Source organism: Stegodyphus dumicola, chromosome X1 (genome assembly GCF_044657685.1).
Source record: "Stegodyphus dumicola isolate Sdum_Otavi_A_Nest chromosome X1, ASM4465768v1".
Lineage (NCBI taxonomy): Eukaryota > Metazoa > Arthropoda > Arachnida > Araneae > Eresidae > Stegodyphus > Stegodyphus dumicola.
Genome location: NC_140780.1, coordinates 65,944,925 through 65,964,293, shown reverse-complemented (window position 1 = coordinate 65,964,293; position 19,369 = coordinate 65,944,925). Strand labels below are relative to the sequence as shown.

Below are 19,369 nucleotides of genomic sequence, written 5' to 3'. Positions count from 1 at the left end.
TTCATTTTAAATGTTAATTGTAGTTGCATGCTTTTAAATCCTTACGATTTAAAAATGAAGTATTTTAAACATTTAAAATGCAGATAATACATTCAACAAACTAGAAGAAGAAGAATAAAGATAAATTTGTATAAAATTAAAAGTATATTAGTAGAATTAACATTTTCCTTCTAAAAATTCATTAAACTAAATTCAGTTATACGACTTTCTTATCCGTATATCTTTTTTGAAGAATCCTTTGCAAGACCAAACTGTATTGCTAGAAACGATGCCTAACTGTATTGCTAGAATATCGATATTTTTAAAAGAATTGGCTGTTTACTTCTAAACATAAATACATAATTAATGTTTTTTATTCTATTTTAAAAGAATTTGTTTTTGATGTAGCAATATTTGTAAAACATACTGATTCAGATTTTAAAAATCTAAATATAAATTATAGTTTTCAGTGATTTCCATCACATGACTGTCTGATATAAATCAAGAAGAGGAAGAAGAAAAGAAAAATATTTTAAGCCATTTATATGTTCCTTGTTTAAACTTGGAAACTTCTTGCATCGTTAATTAATACAAGCATATTTATTTTAATTAATATTATTATTATATATATATATTTATTTATTCTCACACACTAGTGTAAGTAACTATAAAAATTTTAAAAAAATCTAAGAAAATTTCAGTATTTTAGATGTTTCTGGGAATGTGATAAAAAAACAATTCTAAAAATCAATGTTTAAACGAGTTCGTGCTTTCAAGTATCCATTACGAAAATTATTTATCCTGACGTTTAAACGTATCTTATTTTCTTTTGATATAATTCCAAACTGTTAAGCCAGTTCACTTAGCATTTCGACCCTCTGACTCCTTTTTGAAGCTAATTAATTTTCCAGGGTTTAAAAAAGTGAAATAAAAAAATGGTATTGCTTTGTGAATGGAAGAGCTAACAAAAGCAGCAGATGGCTGGCGGGGACGTTGTTTTCCGATCAAACATAGATCCGGATGAGGATGATTACCCAATGGAAGGACAGACGACCCGTGAAAGACGCTGTCTAAACCATCCCTCACCCGCCAATTTTCTACTGAGTCTCAAACACCCGATAATGGACCAAATGAGCGGCCATAGCGGGTTGACCGGTCTCACTCTTTCCCCCGCAGCATCGCGCAGTAAAGCCTCGATGATTACCAGCTCAACAGATAGGATTTGCGGTCCACTGTCGACTTCCGGAGCTCCACCTCCATTGACGTCATGTCTGCCACTCACAGGGGTGGGAATTCAGAATTTGGACCAATGACGTATCCCGAACGAGAGAAGGCGTATCCCGAGCTCCCATCGCTTCTGCTTGTAGGGCCGACACGCGCCTAGTCCACATGGAGTTTAAGCAAAGGAAAGTCCCTGTTATTCACAAGCTAAACGAAACGCGGAATTTGCTAATTAGAGTAGCCTATTAAGTACTGAAAGACTGTATGTAAAATAAATAGCTGTCATCCTCCGAAAGGACTTTGATTATGGACTTCCCACAAGCATCTCACTGAGGCAATCCTCAAAGTGCAACATTACTGGTCGTATTGACCGTTTTGCCATGGATGGTGGTTCCCCGCCTGAGAGATCGAATCCAGAAGTGAGTTTAAGAGATTTCGATGCTTTGGGGAAAGGGAAGCGTGGGATGATGCCAGCTTTACAAGCGCAGACCTCCATGTCTCATACTTCGTTTTCCGTGGACGATATTCTCGACCCGACTAAGTTCACGGGATCCAAGTCCAGCCGGCTCCGAGAGAGCACGTGGCATCCTTGGCAGAAAGGGACGTTATCAGAGAGTGAATCCGAAAATGATCAAGACTCATTACGAGGTGAGTCATTTTATTTTCCTTTCGTTTAATCAACTTCAATTTGAGTAGTAAAATGCTCTTGAAATGATCTGATGTCAACGTACTCCTTTTTAATACTTTTTAAAAAATGAACAGCAGTTATGTATAGATTATGTTCATATAACCATCAAATATTTGTGACAGGAGCCAATTTATTTGGATAAAAATTCTTGCAAATATCAAATAATACCCGCATTTTATTATAAATACATTTTATGCTTCTAATATTTGTATAAAAGCTATGAATTTCTTACGTAGTTAGAGTGCATTACTGAATTTTATGCTAATTTTTCTGAATAAATTTTGCACAATGTGTTTGTTTCATTCTAAAACGAGTAAAAAGAAAAAATTAGTAATGCTATATTTTAATGACATGCATATGTTAAATCATATTTCATATTAATGTGACTTTTACAATAAATAATATAGAGTAATCTCTGACAGTTGCTTTTTATTGTGCAGAGGTTTAAGAACCTTACCTGAAGTTTTCGCTGTGAAGTATCGAAAAATAAGAAATAATTATAAATATGCACATTGTGTGTTGTTTTATAAAGAACTTCTTCGCTAATATCTGAGTATACAAATATAAGACTGTGCCTGAATGCCCAAACCCAGAGGGTACCAATGTCTAATGCCATCAGTTTCATACATTTGACTCAAAAAATGAAATTAAGCGTATTAAATAAATTTAAATAATAAATAAAATTATTTAAATAATAAATAAAATTATTTAAATAAGATAAAATACATTTATACTGTCATAATGATGCAATTTTTTGTTGTTTGATACGAGTCCCTGTTAGAATGTTTATTGCTAACAAATAATTAAATAAAAATAATATTCATAAAATTTTTCTTTATAGCAATAATAATAATAGTAATTAATACATAAATGAGTGAATCGGAGTAATAGATATAACTTATTACGTTTGAAAAATACCGTGCACAAATAGTATTGTTAATTTGCATCTGAATTCTTGTAAAAGTTTCTGAAAATAATTTTTGAATGAAACGTATTTATTCTTCCTTAAGATAACAATACTTTAATCATTTCTCCTATTTTGTAATTCTAAGAACTATGTTAAAAATTTTTTGGGATACGAAAGTAATAGCTTCTCAAATGTAAGTGTATTTTTGTAAATTATATTCAAGAATTTAAGTGAACACAGTGAAAAAAATATAAATTACCCTGTGCTTTGAGAATTAACATCTAATCTATACTACACTGAACATGATATGAGCATTAACATGCTATGAGAATTCATAATATTCAAATTTTCTTGCATTTAAACTCTTTTAATATCTTTTAAACCAGGCGGATTTATACGCTTGAGTAATGAATGCATTTTAACCTTGCTATGAGTATATATACCTTTCAGTCTGTTGCATCCTTGTATTTTAGATGCCTTGATTATTTAAAACATGGACAAACTTTGAACACACACAAATTTTAAATTCAAAAGTCGGGACGTCCAAGACGAATCTTGACATAATTGGGTTCTAAACTTTAGATGCAATTAGATATTTTAAATGTGTTATGTCTTTAAGCGTTGTTCATGGCCTTAAACTGGATTTAAATCCTTGAGGTTTATGTCTTTCAACATCTAATACTTAAGTAACTAGAAATAAAATATTTCTTAATTTGAATAAACACTTTTCATCCATCTATTTGAGTAAATTTTCAGAAAAGGTTATCTCCCTTAACTCTTTATAAAAAGTTTAATTTTGCGTAAACAGCACAAACAGTTTTGTTAAAAAACATGAAATTTAAGTGTAGTTGCCTTATCAATGAAGATATTAAAATGTGCGTACATTTATCAAAACCACCAACTGCAAGGGTTTTTTAAGCAAAGGTTTGGATCATTCATAAATTCTCTTTATGGATAATTGACAGATCCCAAGTTAAAAGACTCAAACATATTTTAAGCCAGTTAAGTCAGATGGCGGGGGAAAAATATCTCATGTTTAGTAAGCACCATTTAATGCTACTTTAATTTTATCACACTATGGATAAAATGAATATTGCATGAAGACCACAGCTTGTACTTAGAGAGTGCTTGCTCATTTTTTTCTTAATAATTTGACACAAACGTGACGAAGACTTAAGTCAGATTTTTAACTCAAATATTATTTATTTTATTATTCTTTATATCTAGAAATATTTTTGTATACATTTAAAATCACAAATTATTTTCTTACGTAAAAGATTTTATTTCAGTTACTGATGTTTCCTAACTCATTCGCGAAATTTATTCTGTTTTCATACTGTACAGTGATTCGAATCTTCATGAAATGAAAACAATAGCAATAAATCACTAATTAATGACGTTTAATTTAGCGAAGAGAGAAACTGAAGCAAATTTAAGAAGCAAAAGTTGTAAATAAATTATTTTAAAGAAGTTAAAATAACTTGAGTTTATAGCAGAAAGAAACTGATCTTGTTTCATTCCCACATGAGATTTTACAGTCATAAGACGATTAAAAGTCTCCCTTTTTAAACTGAACAGAAATGGCTCATTGTCCATCAGTTCTGAATTATAAAAGTACTTCTCACAAATTAGCAAGCAGTTTAAACTATTGAAATCCTTCGTTTTGCTGACCGAGAGAGCTGTATAAAATTCCGAGCTAAAACTCTTATATCCCCCCCAACCTAAGAACTTTTAATGGATTTAATTTCCGTAATGGTAGAACTAATTCGTTTAAGGTACAAGTGTTCATTCATATCAAAGGTACAGAAGGGTATAAAAAGGGAGGCTAAGAAAAGCAAATGAATGGAAAAATAAAGTATTGATTACTTTATTGCATGTCTTCCTAATAAAATTAAATTAATCTAAAGTTTTACGCGCAGAAGCTTAAGCGAAAACTTTAAATCCAAGTGCCATGGCATATTTGTTGACCTGTAAATTGACATCAGATGAAGTTGCAGTGAAAGAGAGTAACCTAGTAACCATTCTTTTTATATGATGTGTATAAAATCTTAAGGAGAAAAGGTTCAGATGTAGATAAGGTAGAGAAACGATGAAGTCAGTGCAAATGCATAAAATAGTTCTCTGTAGAAGAATACAGTTTATTGAAACTTGTTTATGAGAAAATTTTAATCCTTCAATGAAATAGTAATAAATATTCTGGTAATACATGCAAATTGTATAATTTATTGCATTAGTAGGTTTCTGTAGTTTAAAAAATAATAACACTTTGCATAAAAATATAAGTTGATAAATAAATTACAAAGTGGCATTATTCACATTAATACACATATCTGCTTTAGTATCTGAAAGTCAAATTTACCTTAAATGGCCCGAATCTATTGCGATTTTTGTTCAGGGGATGCCCATCTTGTTGCTATGGTTAAAAAACCTGAGCTCATTTCATTTAAGAACTGATAAAACTTTCGATCAGAAACATTAGTAATAAATCTTAATATGCAAATATTTCCAGACTATTACATCTTATTAAGGAATTTCATTTTAAAACTTCCAAAATAAGGTAGATTTTACAATTTCGTTTTAAAACTTCCAAAATAAGGTAGATTTTACAAAAGTAATATCGTGTGAGCTAGCTATAAATCTTTTTAGCAAAGTTAATAAGTTCATAAAAGCAGAAGAAAATTATGACCCCTTAAATACGTTTTCAATGATTCAGTTGCACATGCTTGCTATTTATGATACAGATAAGGTCAAATAAATTTTTGCAAGCCCTAAAAAACATTATCAGGATCTAATTTTATATGAAACTGCCAGAGATCTTCGCAAATTTTTCATTATATGATTTAGAAGATGTGAAATTTTGACAAGATAATTATATCTCGTAATTATTGAATAAAAAAGTTAATTTAACTGAGATTCATATTATTTATTAATTTTTGTATATATATATAATTATTAATCTGGTGTTTTCATTATTTGAATGCATTGTTTTGATTATAATTTAGGATGGCCAGGTAGTAATCGTAGTCTGGTAACAACAATTGAGGAGGAAATTTAGAACGACGTCATCTTTAGTTGCTTGGTCAGCTATGAATAATAGATTGGATCATACATCAGCATTCAAATTTTGCACGGTAAAATAAGACTTCTTATCTGAAATAACTTTTATATTAGATTACTTAAAAACTTTTAATTTCGGATAAATTAATCATATCTGTTTTTATATCAAGCTACTTTCCGTATTCCATTATCAGAAACTGTCTGCAATATTTTTTCGAAGAAATTACAGAAGTCATAATTTAAATTTAGTTTTCATTTTATCTGTTAAAGCGTGAATGAGCAACAGTCGAGCTTTGTTTACTTAGTGGTTGTTTGCCATATACAGTTATATGGTGTTATGCATATAATTACTCTTTCTAAGAATACAACAGTGCAGCGAAGTAGCTGCTCCTCCCACAAAATGAAAAGCTCTGTTAGTTTCCAAGCAACCAGAGGTGACGGTTAACGCTGAGGCTCATTTGCATACCTAATCTCCTAGAAATTAATTAGTCGTCTAGTGATTATAATTATGAGCGTCTCTTGCTGTGTCAATACACAGTTTAATTATCAGTATTTGTCCAATTTCTAAAGCGTTTTACTTAATTTAACACATTTTCTAATCTTTTCAATAAGAGCTGTCATTTAGCATGATACACTTCTAGAATTTCAATGGGAAAACTGCTCGCATCAATAAAATAAAATTATTAATAAAAACTTTGAAAAACAAAGAAATGCAATACATGTTATGGGGTAAAGTGTCTTTTTTACTTCCTTAAATGTAAAACATTATATAATAAATAATATAAACAATGTGGATCTTTAAGTTCTGATTGAAAGCAAAATTTGCGTAATCTTCATGGAAAAAAAATCATTTCGTTAATTTAGAACTATGTAAAAATTACATTCACCTTATTTAGACGATTTGCGCTAAATTTCTGCTACTATTTAGGTCGCAAAACTTTTCTTAGTATCTTAAAACCTTTAAAAGTTTAAATGCACAGTTTGGAAAATGTTCCTGACATTCTCCTGGAATATGCATTTACGAGTTTTCATTTATATTTTCATGTTTTCATATATTTGTTGTTATTTAGTTTCACATCTTCCAATCCCAAGAAATATTTTTTTATAAAAAAATACTCATTCTATATGGAACATTTTACTAATATTATTCCCTAGCTTTTTTGCAAAATAAACTGATTTTTCGTTTTTCTACAAGACTGTGTAACACCAGATCATTTTTGCAGCATTTTAATATCGAAAAAGTAGATTTCATTTTCCAATTTCGAATGTCATAAAGAGATAATGATTACGTATGTGATTTATGTCCCAATATTATTTGACGTATTAATCTTCTGGAAAATATACAAAATAAACGTGTCAAATGTAGTAGGATGTCAAGTACCTTGGGAGACTTTTGAAATAATAAGCATAAAAACATTTCCTTAACATTTTTATTAATTTCTTTGGCGATGCCCTTACTTTTCTCAAAATTTAAATTTACAACCAGTTTGCTAGATAATTACAGCTGAGAAGTGTATTCTTGGTTTGTGTTTACTGCTGATGTCATTTATTAGCTGAAATATGTTGTGGCTGATACTTTTTAGAACAAGCTGATTGATTTCATAGTTTTGTTTATTTTGAGCCATATGTGTGGTGTTCCATTTAACTACTAGGAATTTTAACTTCTTTTGAAAAATATCGCAAGCAAACATTCTGGTATGATTAAATGTCAGCTTTACAGTTTATGCTTTTTGAAGCCATTAGGATTCATTTCATGTGCATCATACCTGCGTGAAGAGAAATAGTATATCTTTAAATCTTTCGAAATAAAAACCATTCGCACTGTCAGTGGTAGGAAAATACCATCTTTAAAAAATGGTGAGTAATAAAACGCTATCATATATTTCATTAAATAGTCTGTCTCTCTCAGGCAGTCACAGATGACTGTCGCCTCTGTGAAACTTTACTCCGATAACTTGTGAAAGATGGAAAAAGAGAGGTAAGTCATTTTTATTTACAGTATAGGAAAAATGAATTTACTCTTAAAATTTTTAGACTGAATTAAAATTTATTTTTTTTTTAAATTTTTAAAGTATTAGATTATACTGCGCGTTTGACTTTTTCAGTATCTGAACTTGATACCAAAGCAGTTTATATTTGATGGTTGCTAAGGTTACAAACTTTCAGCTGCATTATTATTTGACACAGTAAAAGCGTTGCACTCTAACATATTCAGTAAATTTCAGTAAAATAACTTTAAATGAATAAAAATGAAACATTAAATTCAAAGTGAAATATTACATATAAATATATATAATCTCAGAAAAATGTAACTAGTACACGTTTGCATAATTTCAGAAGTATATTAAAATTGTATAATACTAAATTAGTATTTATCTCAGTTTACCTGTTGTACCGTTTTTAAGAACTTGAGTTGAGAGTGAATAGCAATTATTGTTAATTAAATATACTTACCAAATTAAATATATTTACAAATTTACCGTACCAAGTTCATTTTATAGTAAAAATAAATTTAAGACTTTGTCTTCAAAAACGATATTACTTTGTCTATATAAGTGAAAATAATATTTAAGAAAATTTCAGAATGAAACGACTAATTCTCCTTTTCAAATGTAAGTGCAAAATTTATTCCCAATAAAATAAAAGAACATCGCATTCCGGTTAAATATGTAAATCTAGTATTATGCAATATATTCATGCTTTTCCGTTTAAACAATATGTATTGTTATTGGATTAAGAGATGTAATTATAATTTTATTTGCGACGAAATTTCGAATATTTCGGCTATTCTCATCCAGTTAAGCGATTTATTTAATTTTTTAGTGTAATATTCCAAATTTGGTGAAGTTCATGGACAGTAAAGAGCTTTATAAAGAACAAACTCGAATCCTTACAACCACATATTAAGAAATGTCGTTTACAATAACGGAATTTATATTCTTCAGGTAAACGTCTTGATACTACACCTCTGTTTACAAAGCGTGACAACAAATTACAACTCTTTAATATATTTCACACTGATGTATTTCAATATTCGTACAGATAAATATTCTTCCTTGTATACGCTTACCACTTTTAACCAGCTTCCAGATAGATCTTATAAACAGGATATGTTAGGAAATTAAACTATTTTAATAATTTGCGTAATTGTATCAAAAATAGCCAAACTACTCCAGGTAAAAATGATACGACTCTTTCCCCAATGGCAAATCATATTGTTAAAAATGAAAAGCATATAAATAAATATTTTCCACTAATTACACTTTTAGGGCACATTCAGATGAATCTCAGACTCAGGAAATCACGAATTAAATTTATGAGAAATTTTCTTAACCTAAGAAGGTTGGTTTGGTTTCGAGAACCCTGTTCGACTAATTAATTTCTAGAAGGATATATAACTGATTGATTTGCTTTAAGTGATTACTGTATCTACTAAAAAATTCACACAACTGGCAGTTTCATGTACTTAAGACACCTTTTTCCTACAAAAGAACAATCTAATAAGGTCTGTTTACTTCGCAAAATGGGTAGCAAATTGAGTATTTTATGTGCAAAAATAAAAAAATGCGGATCTATTAAAACTTATGTTCGTTTCTGAATTTATTAGTGGACTAATCTCTTGCCATGAGAGCACTGTGGCATACACAGTGTAAATAGCGTATATTTTCGAATTAACCAACCACAAACTTACTTTAAGTATCAAATCCTTTAAGAATACCCAACACTTTTAATATAGCCTATTTTCTTGCAAATTTTATATCTTATTTGAAAGCAAATTTTCATAATGAAATCTGCCCAAATGCATTGAAACTGTTGTTAAATATTTCAAAGTATTTAACTGATTCACAGGAATATGTATTTGGATAAACCGTTTGGAAAAATGAAATGACAGAGAAAAATAATAATTGTGCTCTGTAAAATATTTGTTTAAAACAACAACAAATTAAACTGAGCTCAAATACTTTCGCTTTAACTGTTCTTTATTCATTTTGTGAAGATCCAAGAGATGAAAAGCAATTCAATACCCTGGAAATTGATTTTATGGCGCGAGTCATATCAAAGCTTTAAAATGAAAAGAATTTTGATCAGTCTGCTGATAAAAGTGACACAAGTAAATACATACTGATGGCTTTAAAATGCATCTTAACCTCTATTCTAAAATTTTATTCTGGCTGAAATGGTTTTTTACCTTTAGTATATAAGAATACTATTTTTTTTATTTATATGAGGCATAAAATACTAAATACTAATTGTAAAATACTAAATTGTATAACTGTAAAATACTAAATTCTATAACTGTAAAATACTAAACTGTAAGCAGAAATATAACAGCATATAATGTTTAAACCACCAACAAATGAATTTCAACTTATAGAAACCAACAAATGAAGTAGAAAATTATTAAATTAATGACCATGACAAGTAATGAACGATAACTGCGGTTTTGTATAACTTATAATTCTTGCGTTTGTAACGATCATACGCATAAAATTGATAAGAAATTAAAAAAATTGGAAGTAAAAAGTCAGTGTAACCAAAAAATATTAAATAATTACATTCGTATAAGGTGAAATAAACCATAACAACAGCAGAAATTTAAACTCGAAAATTTTTGCAAGCGAAGTCCTCTTGAAATATCGTATAAAATCATTCAGTCATTTCCCACAGGATTCACCTTTTCCTATGCTTTTACATACATTTCTAAAGGTAAGTACAAAAAAGGTTAAAACTACGGAAACACGAGGTAAGTAAACCTGCAATGTTTGAAACCTCAAAATGGATATCTGCGTTAAAAAACAAATGATGCAAAGCGTTTGGAGCAAGATAAAAGGCAAGTTATATAAATACTTTATAAGTTTTTTTATCAATTGTTGCAACAAAATTAGGAAAACTTATAAAAGTTTAATTGCTAATAAATATCTTTTGACAGTGAATATCACTTAGATGCTCGTGCTAATTTCTAAATTGAGAAGCCAGTTGCCCTGTATTTCGTTTATAGATTGCTCTCTGATTTCTTACTCTCAGTGTTCTTTTTTTCATTTAATGCAGTTTGTATTTAAGTTTCATAGTGATATTATAAATGAGCTTAGCATGAGTCTTTGGTCACGAGACTGATTTGTAGAGAATAATTGATAAGAAACGGTATAAATATAGAAAAAAAATTAGGACTTATTTTCTCTTCTGGTCTCCTTATCAGAAGTGATGAGTTTAGTTTAATGTCAACATACTTTATATCTCCATGATTTATTACATCAGTTAGGGAAAAGAAAATTTCTTGTTTGTGTAATTCCAAATACATACGTTTTATTTTTTAAATAATATTCAAATTAGATTTTGTGATTAAATCTTATATTAAAAATAAGTTAATTGTAGTTTAGTTGAAGCCTAAAGCAGGAACCGTTTCGGTTTCAACAGCAATATTAGGATGACGCCTAAATTTTCAGCTGTGTGTGCAGGGGAAAGGAAAGAGAATTACGGAGTTACGCAAACATTATTACTTTATATTGTTCTCAATATTGTCCGTCAATTGTCCGTCAATTTGCAGCAATACTTTTTTCATGAAATCTTTCAATTATCTTTATGCTTGTTAAATATTTTTAAACGTACTGAGAGGGTGTAGAGTATCTTGAAATAAGAAAATTGAAAAAATAAAGAAAGAAAGAAAATAAAAAATGTCTAATGTTTATACGAGATCGGCGCTAGGCGTTTTACCTCTCGATGCAATCTTAGCAAGTCCTAAATTCTACTGCTCGGTGCTTCCATTTTCCATTCTTAAAAGTTTATTTGCCCCTAAATTTTGCTGGCCAGTGCGTGCCCTAAATTCTAAAAATTTTGCCATCCCTAAATTTTGTTGCTTTATGCTTCTCTTAATTCTAAAATTTTTGCTGCCCCTAAGTACTGCCGCCCGGTGCGGTCGCACCAGTTGCACCGGCTCTGGCGCTGGTCCTCTTTATGTTGAAGTGCATTACGAAAATCTCAAAATTTTATGATTCTTTCTTAATATCAAAGACGTATTTAAAATGCTGAAAAATATTGAAATATATTCTTTTTCTTTCCAATGAAAATTGTTACACGTTAATTTTCATTAGCAATGAATTTTTTCGTGACAAAGGGAAAAATGATGGTATAAATGGATGACAATAATGTATTCTTATACTAAAATATATGTTGAATATTACTTTATATAAAAAGTAATTTGAATTTCTATTTCAAATTAACTTCCCTGTTCCATAATATTTGTCTAATTATAAAACACTTTTGACTATACAATCAAAAGGTTTAATTTTTCTTGCGTTACTACCATGGAATATTAAAATATTTTATTTTAATTAATAACTTTTAAATGTTAAAAAGGGCATTTTTGAACCCGATTTCTATATTTCAGATAATATGAATCAGAGATATTGATTTCTTTTCCTAAACTATGTCTAATTCTTAGCAGATTTCAATTTTGCGAGAAGAAAAGTTAAGATTTCAATTTCATTTTTATTAATAATTGGAAAACTATCCAACCAGTTATTATTTAAACTTGGAATTAAAAATTAAGGAATAAAAATTCTATAATTTGCTAAAGAAAATATTTTTATTCGTGTCAATTTATCTTAAGTATATTTTAAGTATGTCTATTATTGAATTCAATGTCTGTAACTGAGGAAAATTTGAATAATACAGAGCAGTTCATTTCAAAAGCCCTCGTAATTCAGAAGTCACTTATTTAATATCAATAAAAAAACAACTTAGTTTGTTTATTCCGTGCCAAACGTAATTTTATTCCCTCGCAGAATGAACTAACGAGTTTGAAGTTTAAAAAAAGTGAAATAAGATATAGCCGTAACTTGTAACAGAAAATTAAAATTGTTTTAATTATTTGGAGATTAAATGATTTCTTCGCGGTGTTTTATTGAAAATCTTTTATCGCATCTGCGTGACTCGAAGTTCAAACAACTGAAAAGTAATTGAAATAAATAAATAAAAGTGCTTTTATTCGTATGAGATTAAATTCATAGATTTTTTAGAAAATACTCAAGCAATCCCACGTGTATATTTTATCTGCTTAAATTTCCTACCTTCACTTTTGTTCTTATACACGAAGAAATATTTATTTTAAGACACGAGTTTGGTTTTATTTCAGGGTTTTTATTCGCTTCCTCAGAAAAAAAAAAAAAAAGAGAACAAAATCAACGAGTTTTTTTATACACATACATCTGTGAACTTCATATTTGCCGGCCTGTCTTCGAAATATTTCTGTATTTAATCTTTTAAGCTTTTCCCTTTTACAATACTAAGAATTTACTAACAGCACTTCAAGAATATTAACTTGAATTTCATGATACTTTTCCGCATGATAAGTATTCCATAGATTGCAGAATAAAGCTGATTCGAAATCTATAATCAGACTTTATCTGTAAGCTTAAAATGCATGAAATAAAGGGAATTTTCTGGATTTCAGGACAGCAATTGTAACAGAGTCATTTTATTCAGTGATGGTCTATTAAAATGTAGGTTAACTGCACAAATTGGGAGAGAATTTTACAATTCCTCGCTTGCGATGTGTTTGTTATTTCTTGAAGGTATTAACCATTAAAGCTGCAGTTTTAATGGCAGATTCTTATCGGTTTAATCGTAGAATCTTAGGAATCTGATTGACTCGAAGTCAGACGCAAATGGCTTTTAAAAGAAAGTAGGCGGTAATTCTACCAGCAGTATGCCATCGATAGCTTATGTATCGTTAATCCGTCTTAGCAATGCATTATTCTACTTTATCCTTTAGATAGATAAACCATTAAGTTATTGATGGGTTTACCAATGATATTAGCGTCTGTTAATTCTGTTTGATATTTTATTCATCTAAAGGTATGGTTTGGTTAATTAATTGTAGCATAATATTAAGATCTGTTTGCTTAAGGGGGAATTATTTTGTGAACAGCATTATCATACCTATATTTCTGACTCGACTTTGAATGCCACTTAAAAGAAATTGGGAAAATATGGACTGTAATTCACAAACTATGTGAAATAAGTATAAACAGTTTCTGTTTGATATTTTGCTTATTTTGAGACTAAATTTTATGTTTAATGACTATCTAGAATTATAAAAAATTCCTAAAATATTTTGACATTTTTTAAATTTTAGCTTGAGTTTCGTTGATGAGGAATTAGCGTTTAAATAATTATTCATTATTAATACGAAAACATTTGAGTGTGTGAACACCATATCATGACAATGACGGATAAATTATAAAAACATATAATTAGAAATATATTTAATATAAATGAGACAAAGAAAAGGATACGGTTAAAGTATTAATTAAAATAAACGAATTTTAAAAATCGATGATTACACTTATTCTCTTAGATGAAGGTCAAGAACTAGTGTGGGGTGAAACTATCTAACGGAAATAATTTTACCCAGTTTTATGAGTTACTTTAGTTTTAGTGATAGTAACTCATTCGAATGAAAGAGAATAATATGTAATCAGTTACATTTTTTTTTTAACCGTGTCAGTGAAGACCATCTATATAGAGAGATGGATAGATAAGTAATAAAAAGAAAGCTAAATCACAATACATTTTTTGAAATCTCATTCTCGTACACACAGACTTGCCAAAAATACCCAAAGAGAGTGAGACAGAACGGGAAATCGTACAAATTTTTAATTATAAATATATTGAACAAAAGGATAACGATAGTACTAACTGAGAGTTAAATACTTTTAATGATATCAAAAAGAGGGGAAATTTTTATTATTACAAGTGAGGTAGATTAATTTAATATGCTTCTTGATTTGGAACTATATTTGTAACATTTATAATTTGGATGATTTGTTGATCAACTAAATTTTCCTTTGTATTGATCTTAAGAATTTTAAGCCTTTCCATGACAGAATTTCAATTTGAATTTCAGGTCAGTTTCTCATTTCTGAAATAATTCATTATAATTTTCATATCAGGATGCATTTCTCTAATTACTGATTCAGTGCAAGTCGAATGACTATACAGACTGAATCTTAAATTTTTAGGAAATAAATCAACATTTTTTGTGAGGTTCTCATAATATTTTGTTCATCATTTGAGGCATTTTTTCCCCTTCGGATATTATTAAGCGACGCGAATTATCACAAACTCACGGATAATTATTTCAGATTCAACAGCCTTATTTCTTGATAAGTACTTAAAGTAAAGCCCTCGGTTTTTAAAAATAAAAATTTAAACTTCTGGATCCATAAAGTATTCCTTCCCTTTTCGGCCGGAAATGTAATCTAAACTTTATCTCTGTTTTACTTTTCATCTCGCTATCTCAAATCATTTTCCTTCCCCCAGTCCATGTTATATACCGAACTTCATCCCCCATAGAGGAGGTAGCAGGCTTCCAGTTCCTATATAGCTCACGTACGAGACTTCCGCAAGCCCTCACAAAACAATTTGATAAAGATTACAAAAATAAAAAAGTCAAAGCCTGGAAGAGAAGCAATTTTGATCGTCGTTAGCATTTAACTCGAGGTTCAGAATCGACATTTCCTGCTGAAGCGAAATATCTGGAGTGACTGCAAAAACAAACGATTCTTTTATTCTTTTTTCTCCTTTTGGCTTCATTTTATTTGCTCTGACTTCGGAGCTCGTTTATTCTGGCGAGTTTCCCACGCTACTGAAGATTATAGGAGGAAAAATCTGTAGGAATAAAACTGCTTAAGTCGTCTACTAACCGGAGGTCATCAGTTCCCTACTTACACAAGGGAAGGGAATTTATTTCTGTAAGTTGCGTTAACCTAATTTTCGATTGATGCTGGTCGTTGTTTGCAGTTTTAGTTCCAGAACATTCCTCATTTCCTCACAGTAATATTTTAAAAATGATTTATTAAGTATATTTTTCATTCTTGGAGTCAATATTTTCCTTTATCTGCCTTTTCTTTTTGCCTCTTGCTTTGTTTTGATCTCTACTTTTTTATTTTTAAAGGCGATCCATTTAAATTCTGTACATGTTCAAAGGCTTTCACTTTACAAAAGATTAATTACAAAGAAATGTAAATACAGTAAGACCCCGCTTAACGCGGGGGATACGTTCCATCAAAGTAGAGCGTAATGCGAAACAGCGCTAAGCGAGGCTATCTTTACATGTAAATATTGGGGTTAGGGGAAGATGGCTAGGAAATTGGTTAGGTATTAAATTTAAAAAGTATGTTTTTTTAATAAAAATAAAACCAAACATTTATTTCTTAAAGCCCAGATTAATACCACATTATTATTTCTTGCAAAAATAAAAACAAAATATAAATAACAAAACGAATATTCTTAAAAAAAAAAAAACAAATAAAATTTTAAGTCAGTCATATTTAGTTAGCCTTCCGCGTTTTCAGTGTTCTGCCTTTTTGTGACAAAAGCATCTAATGTTGTTTGCCTTTTTCTTTTGCGTTGTTCTCTTAAAAGTTCTTCATAAACGGATAGAGCATCTCTAACACCACGCCTTACTTTTGAGCTCCTGTCAAAATTCGGATCATTTTCAATGAATTGATCCATTATTTCAGTTATGGTAGACAAACTCCTTTTTACAAACGTCATCGAAAGTTCTTTTTGCTCTTCTTCTGAATCACTGCTGTCAACATTTTTGTTTTCTTCTTGTTCAGTTAATTCCTTGAGTTCCTCATTAGAAAGACTAGCCGCTGCTTCTTGAATTATTTCTTCGACATCTTCCACATTTACCCCTTCAAAATATGTCTGTACAATACCGCACCAAACAAGAAATACAAGTACACTCTTTCGGATATGTATTTGAAACCTATCGCTGCATAATATTTCGGGGAATCCCCGTATGCTGCGAGCGATTTCGTGGAATCCCAGGGTTGAAATAAAAGAGCGCTAAACCGAAACAGCGTTAAGCGGGGTCTTACTGTACGTAGCAGGTTATTTAGGAACTTAATTTGTTACATTAACAGAAAACTACTCTAATAAAAACAACACGGTTAGAGTAAAAACTTCTGACTTATAATACTCATAAACAGAGAGATAAAAGAAATCCAAATGATGAGGAAATGCTTTTACTTTTTTAATTTTAGATTGCTTTTTTACTCAGTACTTCGCATGACATCGGTTAAGAAACTATAATGGAAATACAAAACTGTTCCAATATGAAGCATTAGCCATTCTTTATGTTATTAAGTATTCGAATAACTTTTGTGCTATATTTTCTTCAAAGTTATGCTTAAGTAATTATTAAGAAATATAAATATTGTAATATTTGTAATAATATAAATATTAAGTAAATATTTTGCATTTAATATGCTATTTTAAACACACAGATCTATAATGACGAGCATACATTAAAATTATTAGGAATAAATACGAAATGTTTTAGCATTCACTTTCTAAAATGTACTTACTCTCCTACTTTTAAGATAAACTTTTAGTTAAACATCATAGCCTAAGTCTTTTATAAAACTTAAGTTAGAAATTTAATTATAAGATTTAATAATACTTAGAAATTAATTCATTTCTACTTCAAAGTGTTGTTAGCTGTAGTTAAATAGACATTGTACTAGTATGGTCAGACAAATCTCCCATATTACAGTAATCTATTCATACTTTTTACTTTATGACTTTTGTATTATAATTAAATGGATATATTTCTGAAATAAATAAAATATTTTTTACATGAAGTAAATATTTTTTACATGAAGTAAATATTTTTTACATGAAGTAAATATTTTTTACATGAAGTAAAAATTTTTCTTCTTCTTAATTACAATTATAGTACGCTTTAAATAGTCTTATAGCATCATTTAAAAATGCAAATTATTCGTCAAAAATCCAAGCCTCTCGAAACATTTATAAAGACACCTTATGAGCTAATATTTAGAGTAAAAGCTGTAAGAAAAAAACAGTAGTATTTCAGTAGACACAACATATGTATATATTCTTTTACTTGCATTACAGTAGCTTATTATTATAACAATATTTAAATGATGCAAGAACTATTATGGAGAAACATTTGGAATTCATTCTGCCCGCGATCTAAGATTCACTAGAAACCTTTCTAGAATTGTGAAAATTTTAAATAATAATTTACTGTTATTTAGGGATGGGAAATTACGGAGAAGTGTATCCGAAAATTACTTCTAGATTTTTTTTTTTTTTTTTTTTCAGAAGTTAATACTTTTATTCCCTTTTCATGTGCATTTCTCCTTGTTTTTCAACAAAGAGACAACTGAATTCTGGTAGTTTGACCTCGGTACGAGCCCAGACGAACGGTCCGAATACATAGTTATTTTTTTTCAAGTGTAACATGATTACAAGCCAGTTTCCCTAAGAAGTCCTGCACGACGGCAGATAGCTCTCACTTGTTTTTCTTATAATCAAATAACCTAACTTGAAAAAAAGAATATTTTAAAGCATTAAGTAAAACTTTGTGAAATTATAGAGAGAATTATCTGGAAAGTTACATTAATAAAATAATTAGAGGGATTTAGGATTATTATTTTATATGAAAATTTTCATCTAAAATTTAGCGAAACGTTTCAGTATATTTATTATAGGACATCAGTTTATAAATAAATTATAAATAAATCATATTAAAAATATTCCCTCCCTCTGTTTGTTGGGACCCCGATCATGTAATATTCGGATTGCTTAATTTTTCTCAAATAGTTCTCGCTTTAGTTCGTTTTTCTTTTTATTTAGCAACTCCAACATCTTCTCTAAAGCCATCGAAGAATATATAAATAAGTGGCTGTATAAACATGAGTTGAAAAAGAGCTGGTTAAGAAACACACTGAGGTTTTTTGTCGATAAGCTTCTTCATTTCTGGGGTTGTTGTGATGTGTTTGCTATATTTGAGAAGAATTATTTCGGTTGTTGATGAAGTCGCAGTTTGCTTGGTTCCGGGTAAATTGTAAAGCTCGCCTATTGGCAGCGTTTTTTAGGATGAACTTTTCGTCCTTTTAGATTTTGTGTTAATATTGAACATATAGTGGTTCCCAAATGTAATGGTATGTCTTCAAGTTTGCAGTAAATACCAGTAGCCCAACATTACTCTCGCATTTGCTGACTGAGTGAGGTTTGCTTTACTTGCGATTCAGAGCAGCAGACAGAATGGGAGAATGCTGTCAAATTTAAACACACCCGTTGTCCTCTTCCCACACATTTGCATGATCGTTTGGAGTTAAAAAGCTGCAATAACACGTTACCAGAGAGAATAGGATGAGTGCTAGAAGCAAGAAAGGAGAGACATGGCTATGGAAACCAAGATAGACCAAATACTCTCTGACCACTCATAGCCGAGCTTGAAAACCAGCATATTCGTGACCATCAAGATGAGATTTATTAAGCTCAGAATTTGAAGTGTTAAATTAGTGCTCAGAATTTGAAGTGTTTGAAGTGTTAAATTAAAGTTTTGTTTACAACAACAAGGGTCCAAAATATTAATAATGCTTTTAAGCTACTAGTGAATTATTAGTGCTAGGAAAAAGAATAATTCTTATTTCCATCATCCTTTGGAACATTATTGTTAGGTTGTACAGAATAAA

At 29.7% G+C, this 19,369-nt stretch overlaps 1 protein-coding gene across 1 annotated transcript in view; it reads left to right on the top strand.

Moving 5' to 3' along the window:
* The first annotated feature begins 1,369 nt into the window (after positions 1–1,369).
* The window catches only part of LOC118187532 (NK1 transcription factor-related protein 2-like), a 56,774-nt gene continuing 38,774 nt past the window's right edge, over positions 1,370–19,369 (top strand). Inside the window, exon 1 of the mRNA XM_035357772.2 lies at positions 1,370–1,848. Coding sequence (XP_035213663.1) covers positions 1,581–1,848 — 268 coding nt within the window. The 5' untranslated portion in view covers positions 1,370–1,580. The remainder of the gene's footprint in view (positions 1,849–19,369) is intronic.